This window comes from Megalopta genalis, chromosome 4 (genome assembly GCF_051020955.1).
Source record: "Megalopta genalis isolate 19385.01 chromosome 4, iyMegGena1_principal, whole genome shotgun sequence".
Classification (NCBI taxonomy): Eukaryota; Metazoa; Arthropoda; class Insecta; order Hymenoptera; family Halictidae; genus Megalopta; species Megalopta genalis.
The window spans coordinates 3,291,448-3,298,923 of NC_135016.1; the positions used below are offsets into that span (position 1 = coordinate 3,291,448).

Consider the following 7,476-nt stretch of genomic DNA (forward strand, 5'->3'; position numbering starts at 1 on the left):
TCGAAGCCGGCCGTCCTTTGATTCGGCGTGCTCTTGTTTCCGGACGAGGCGTGCACGAAGGATTTATCGGCGTCGAGTTTGCCCGGCTGGCTCTTTGGTAACCGTGCTTTAACCACGAGCCCTCCCCCGCCCCCTTTTCCCTTACAAACAAGCCCAGGTAAGCCGGGGCGCAGATAAGCATTTGAAATATCTCATCGCGCCGCCGATACGTGACGATTGCAATTATTTTGCACGGGCTCGGAGATAAAGTAATAAATCGCGGCCGGATAGGTCGGCCGTGATTAACCCAGTTCCTTGTCAGAGCATCTCGCAGATAGGAGGAAACGTTCGGATAAAAGGATACGGGGGGGCTGTTCCGACGGGATCGCGCCCGCGCGCGGATCATCCGACCGCGTAAAATCTAACGCGACCCGTTTAAAGCGTTTCATCGAACGCGGGATATCGGGATATCCTGATTTACCGGCGAGCGACCGCCTCGCGTGCTTATTCGTCTCAATTAATCGATTAATTAATTAAAGGGCCCCGTAATGCCGGTGTGAGTTACGCGATCGGAGGGAAGGCAGATGGCAACACCGTCCGCTTTGTACGATTGTGCACTCACCGCGGTGTACTGGTCGCTGATATCGGCCATCTTGCGGGATAGTTCCCTGCATTGTCTGTCGATGGCAGCATATTCTACTGGCAGCTCGATGGGCGGACTCAGGTCGGCAGGGAACTAAACGGATTTTAACAAAATTTTATTCGCACGTGGCTGGGAATTCGTTTCGTTGGCGGATTACAGAATTGGAAAATGGTTAAGACTGTCAGTAAAGTAAAGGGAGTTTCGTGGCGATTCGGTGGTAAGAATGTTTAACCTTAAACGATTAAATTGCTCGCGTTCCTGCCAATTTTCGTTCAAGTTGTTCCTGCGAGTAGTTCTTTTCTATGAATTTTTCTTATACTTTTTTTAAACGAACGTTGATACGATGTCTGAACTGTAATATAGCGTTTTATACGGTGGTACGACTATACTATAGGAGTCTGTAATTGTTGCAGTCACTGCTGCCAGCAACGAGTCCGATAACATCGGGAAATCGTTTTTGCAACTTAAGTTAGACTTGGAGGAAGACGGTAAAAGTAATACCGTGTTCGTGGAAATGACGATAAGCGAGTTTTATAAATTTCTACACGACCTAGAGAAAGCGAAGTCGGACCTTGACCTGTTGCTATAAATAAATCTAATTGATTGTACTCGTTAATTATAAATTAAGCGGTGCCGCTTGTTCATGAGCATTTTATTTTTCTACACATATTTGTATAGTTCGATGTCCGTATAAAAAATAAAGTTGTATTTGCGTATGTACATGAACATGGTAGATCCTGCGGTGTTTTATTGTTAATTGACGATCGTATAACGCTTATAATCGATTAATACTTATGTCGGTAGTAATACTAGTTCGTAAAAAAATAGCATTTCTTTACTATAAAAGTTTTGCAGTGTACACAACGACGAAGTATTGTTCTCGAAAATTCGCGATTACAATACCCGTTTGTTTCTTCGGCGAGGAATTCGTACCTTGAGAGATTACTTTACCTGTTTACGTTTCAAAATAAATGATACGTTCTCCTGACACCTGTTTCGGTGATCAAGAATATATTTGGCACGTCCAATTGTAAAATACAATCGAAATATTTCTCGTGGGACATTTAAATCGTAATAAAAATTTGTTAACACCCATTCGGGGATTCATGCGGTTTCTGAATGGCAGAATCTGTCATCTGAAAACATAAATACTTTATGAATCACACATACGATAGAAAATAGCGTCTTCGACGATTCAGAGATCCGAGATTCGTATTTTTCTGTTATATTATGAAAGAACATTGTAGCACCGTTTAAACGATAAATAGAAAAGGGGGTTATCTTTATTTATTCTTTAGTAATGAACATACAATTTTTCGATTTCGTTATCTTTTTGGCTTTTTACTAACAATAACATTATCTTCATCGCAACCACGTAGAAGGTTAACATATGTAACTAGTGCAATGTATGTACAGTTAGTTATTGTCTAGTTTGAAATTTGTTCGTTGTCCCACTAGTTACATATGCCAAAGACATTTATCGAAACATCGGAACCGCCTTACGGTCTAATATAAACAAAAAAAATATATTTGTATATATATACGCCATCCTTCGTTGTATTTACATTTTTAATAACCGTTCGTATCTACATACGTCACCGAACAATCGAGCATGTTACTACTCGAGGAGAGGATCTTTTTAAAAGAATTATTGTCAATTTAATACTGCAAGAATACTATGGAGATGAACGTCAATTGTATGCAGTAGAAAATAAGCCGCGCGAGAGTGTTTTTCAAACACGTTTTAAGTATTGTCAGATTATTAAAAAAAAAAAAGAATAATAAAAAAAACGTTGTCGGTAGTCATCGTATCAAAAACAGATTTCAGAATTCCCGCATTTGTACGTAGAGATTCGAGCAGAGACTTGCTTGAAAGAGATTCGTGATATGAAAGATCGGATGTTTCACAGTTTTCATTGTTCTGCGTTTCGCCGGGTGCGGACTAGTCACAGCCCCCCTCTGATTGTAAGGCTCTGCTAATGAGAGTGCAGGATTTTTCAAGTTTGATGCCGGACTTTCTGGTAGCTTCAATGTGTTGAGTTCTCGTAAGGACTTGCCTTTTTCTGCTTTCTGCTGAATCGACTCTAATACTGGCAGAATTGCACCGAGCAGGGGTCGCTTCGACGGCTCACCGGACCAACATTGTTGCATCAACTTCCAACACTCGTCGTCGAAGGAAGGTAATCGTTCGGGTCGAATTCCTTGTTGTGATAAAAAAAGAGAAGAAGTTATCCCCATATTTTGATCGCACCATTCACACGTTCGCACGAGATTTGCACATATTTTTCGCCCGATTCACACGCACATTTCAATTCAATTTCACCGATACACGATCCAATTAAGCTAATTAATCGCGTCGATCTAAAGATCACGAGGCCAAGGAATAATCTTCGCTAGGAGCATATCGATTCGAAAGCACTCATCCAAATCGCAATCAATCAACAACAATCCGTCTCTCTGTATTAGTAGATATAATAAACATGGAATTACCTCTCTTGACGCTGGTCCACAGTTGTTCTTTGTTGTTGTACTGTTCGAAAGCGTGAGGTATCCTCACGTGGCCAGCACAAATGTACCAGAACAGGATGCCGAATGCATAGACATCGACGCTGCTATCGTAATGGCCAGATAGCAGTTCTGGCGCCATGTGAACGGGCGTCCCAACAATGCTGCCGGACATCATCGCCTCGGTTATGCAGAACCCTAAATCGGTCAGCTTGGCCCTGTTCTCGGTGTCGAGGAGAACGTTCTTCAGCTTGATGTCTCGATGAACGAGCCCTTGGGAATGAAGATATCGAATCCCTTCCAACACGTCGATGGCAATCTGTATTCTCTCGGTCCAGGACAAACCAGCGCGGATCCCGCAATACAGATCGCGGCTCAATCGATCCGAGATCAGAAGGACCGCGGATCCAAGACCGAACCCTCCGCCGTACGATTGATCTATGAACGATCCTCGGAGTTTCACTATTCTTTTGTGATCCGGGATGGACCTGGTATAGTAGAACTCCATGGCGAGGTCGTTCCAGTGTCTCTCGTCGGGCGGGACCACCGATTTAACCGCGCAAGGACCCGGCGCCCCACCCCAGCCGTCGCAAGCAAAGACAACCCCGTACTGTCCTCTGCCGATCTCCTTCCCGCAATGGGGCATCCCATAGCGAACAGCGTCTATCATCGACGTCGACTCCAGCGCCAGTTTCGCTAACTTAGGAGCATGGAATTTCCTGATGGCTATCCTCTGCTCCTCCGTCCTCTCCAATTTTCCCGAATAATAATTATCCAACGACCGAAGAGCCGCTTGGAACGAGTCGTGGGACGCCTTCAGTTTGTCTCTGAACTGCATAGATATTGTCCTGGCTAATCTAGCCGCCGACAGGGAATTCAGAATGTCGATGGTCACCTTCTTCCTCCATGCGGCGTCTAGGGTCGGGGTCGGCGACCATGGCATGGGTAACGACTTGAACAGCTGCCTCAATCTTTCGAGGAACGAGTGCATCAAGGACGGAGAGGAATTATGCAACTCGACGTTGTACGCGGCCGAGAGGATCTGTTTCAGAGCGTCGCTGGCTAGAGGGCAAGAGTCTCGTTCGTAGGTCTTCTCGAGACTCAAAAGACACCTTTGCAAAGTCCCTACGAACGTTTCCCTTAGACAATTGACCGAATTGACGAGTTCGTGGGCTACCCTCTCGCCCAACCATCCGAGCACCACCCTCTGAACTTCAGCGATCGCTGCTCGGACGGTCGCGGACCATTCCGCGCGCTCTGTGTTGTCGCAGGGGACGCTAGGGTAGGGGTAAATGTCGTCTTCGGACGATAGAACGTCGTCTTTCATCTCTTGTATGATTTTATGTATCATTCCGGTTAGTTCTTCCTGTTTTTCATTGACCAATTTCATCAGGTTCGCGTACAGTTTATTTTCCTTCATCTGCGCGTACTGTATTCGCCTCGGGGTGATTTGGATCGTACGGGCCATGTCGAAGGCGCCTAGAATGAATTTTCGCAAGCTGGTCGTGTGCACTTCGTTCAAGTAGGTGCCCGCTTTGATGAGATAAGTTTGCAGACATGCTCGTACAAAGTATAAAATTCTGTCGGTCTTCTTGCATGAATCCACCAGGTCGCTGCCGCAGACGTATTGTCCGCCACCGAGCCAGGACAGCTGCTCGACCTCGACGGACTCCTCCATGCCGAGGAAGCCCAAGTTGGTCAGCTGCTCCAGCCACGTTATCCCCAGCGAATTCATTTTGTCAAAATCGATACCGTCGTCGCTATCGATTTTACTCGTCGAATCGATCAGATTCAAACGATACTGCAGTCTATGTTGTTCGGATTCAGTCAATTCAGCGTCGATGCTGTTCAACGTAATGTTTCCCAACGACGATACAAAAAGAACGGGATTAAACGGATATGTTTCCTTCAAATCTCTCAACTCTTCCATGTTTTGTTCCGTAAGGGGATGCTCTCCCAGGGCGTATAAAAATATGGGTAGTACGTTTAACAGTCCTTTGGCAAGAACCTGAACCGCTCCATTATTTGGAGCAACGAATAGTTGAACTCCATCCTTCAACACAGGTAAATCTAGCTTGACGTCGAGCACCGTCGGACAATTTATGTCTTCCGTGCCAGACCTTGTTAGATCTTCCGCGTTGAGAGTGTTCCAAGGCTCGTCCGTGGCTTTTAAACTATCTACTACTTCATACTCTAGACCTAAGGTAAGACTAATATACTTTATCACATCGTGAGTTATCTTTATCCATCGCCACAGTCCATTGGTCACCGGTAAAATATCTGTAGAAAGTAAACTATTGACTAAAGTTGCCTTCGATCTACTGTCTTGCCCAAAAACAACGACAGCAGGTGAGTTCATTAATATATGTTTGATGTTATCTAAAGTTAACTCAGGCAACAACTCCTTCACTACATTTTCTGAAAGAAAACCAAATTACTTCAAAACCTGTCCCGACGGAGAATGTAAGCTCAGTGCTCTGGATCTTCACCTCCGGGAAAAAAGTTCTCATTGTTAATCAGTTCCAGTGCCTGTTCGGTCTCCTTTAGAATATGTTTCAGTTGATTACGGGTGCGGTGGTACCTCCTGAATTCTTGTGGTAATTTGCTCGCCATTTTTGTGTAATTTATTTAAAACCCACTACGCCAAAATCTCTCATAGCCTGATAATAAGACCCAAATATATTTTCAACTATGTCTACAGCCTACATCTACCTTAGACTACGCTACGCACAAGTTCACACGCAAATTAGAGCACACGGTTAATAATCGATATACCAAACACAGGCACACAAGCATTGTATAAAGCAGTTTTAATGTAATAATCAAGATAATTCTAAGCAATTTCACAAACACTTGCAAATCATGATACAGACCTTCTTCCTAACCAATAGACGGCGGTCGAGGTACGGACGGTTTTACTTGATTCTCAGCGATTAATTAACTCCTTCACTTCGATCATAACGACGCCGTCTCGTTCGACTTTCCAGGATCGGTTAAACAGGCGTCTTGGATTTTCCATGTATAAAAACTTGTTAGAAATTACGGTGCAAGTAGAAATACCGACGGACTACCGCCATACGCGTACAAATACCAACGTAAACGCTGACACACCGATGGAGATTCCAAAATTTGACAGTTGAATAGATAGCAGCACCGTCCAATCCGAGATATTTGTTCAAAAATTAAGAAACAAGCGAGAAGCATAGGCTCGGCGTATGCTAGATACCGAGCAGTACTGAGGGTCGCTATTTTCGAACGCTTAAATGTTTATGGCTAATTACGTGCGGCTGTGAACCACGGCTGAAAAGAAGCCACTGAATAGCTCGATAAGCTGTACGCACCATTTAGTCGACGTGAGATACGCTACTTTCGCTTCTGCACCCGTGTGTCTTTTTGCTCTATGAGATTAAAGGGAAATACGAACCGGACAGAATAAACAAGATACCCCTTATTTACAAAGATAACATTCGAAGATATGCACATAATTTAAGACTGTCAATATCGAATTTATAGTTACACTCCGAAGCGCGGATATTAACTGCAACAATTTATACTTATGACCGCGTTATCGCGAACGGATACTACTCGCGTTGAATTACTTGTGCTGATTTACACGAGTAATTTTAGTGGTTACGTCATCCGTGCAACATAATATTACCGTGAACGCATATCTTGACACACCGGAGGAAATATGTAAGCGTTTTTAACGGTCAGCGACGTAGAAAAATGCAGCGGCGTTCGAATGCTGTGCGTTGAACAGTATTAATCGTTGCTTTCGTTGGTGTGCGAAGTGTATTATTGATAAAAGCAAGCCAGATAGATCGACCTCTCTAGATTTTGCTATGGAAACAGACTTAAGTCACGAGCTCCACCTTCTTGACCGCTATTGCATGCAAATACAAGTACATACTTCTGCTGCACCGACGCTAAACGCGCTCCTAAATAAGAACTATTAATAGGAACTTAATAGGAATTACCAGGAATTGTTCTACGTTTCTTGAGCTTCGGATAGAGTGTTTGATCAAAGGTAAACTCCACCGAAAACCGTCGAAGAATTGATTCTTTTCATTCCAGTGTCCAGTACTTTTATCGGACCTTATCGCGATTCATCTTAATTTTTAGAGTTTGCAATAATATTTATGAATTAAAAATTACGTGTAAATGATCTACGTATTTCGAGCTATATGTATGAGAAATTTTAAGGGAAATAATCAACGAGAAACTGTAAATAAATTAATTTGTTAACGATCCTTCGATAAGGATTCCCGAGCTCCTTGATAAAAGATGACGAATTCGAACGTGTCCTCGAAAATTTCCACAATCGAAAATTATCAGAGATGAATCTACAT

General features: G+C 43.6%; 2 protein-coding genes across 3 annotated transcripts; one reads left to right on the top strand and one right to left on the bottom strand.

Moving 5' to 3' along the window:
* Window positions 1–653: 653 nt before the first annotated feature.
* Window positions 654–1,342, top strand: LOC117218835 (COMM domain-containing protein 7). The gene is made up of 2 exons (XM_033467516.2): window positions 654–839; window positions 1,036–1,342. Exons 1-2 carry the CDS (start codon window positions 791–793, stop codon window positions 1,209–1,211), a joined length of 225 nt encoding a protein of 74 aa, XP_033323407.1. The 5' UTR covers window positions 654–790; the 3' UTR covers window positions 1,212–1,342.
* Ripk5 (receptor interacting protein kinase 5) lies at window positions 1,239–6,694 on the bottom strand. Of its 2 annotated transcripts, XM_033467515.2 has the most exons (5): window positions 6,001–6,694; window positions 5,617–5,787; window positions 3,113–5,545; window positions 2,680–2,823; window positions 1,239–1,758 (listed from the first exon to the last, which is right to left on the bottom strand). In XM_033467515.2, the coding sequence occupies exons 2-5, from the start codon at window positions 5,738–5,740 to the stop codon at window positions 1,727–1,729; spliced, it is 2,733 nt and encodes a 910-aa protein (XP_033323406.2). In that variant the 5' UTR covers window positions 5,741–5,787; window positions 6,001–6,694; the 3' UTR covers window positions 1,239–1,726. The 2 variants fall into 2 exon arrangements, with proteins under 2 accessions (XP_033323406.2, XP_033323405.2); XM_033467514.2 differs by lacking the exon at window positions 1,239–1,758 and having other exon boundaries at window positions 1,875–2,823; window positions 6,001–6,692.
* Between the last annotated feature and the right edge of the window lie 782 nt (window positions 6,695–7,476).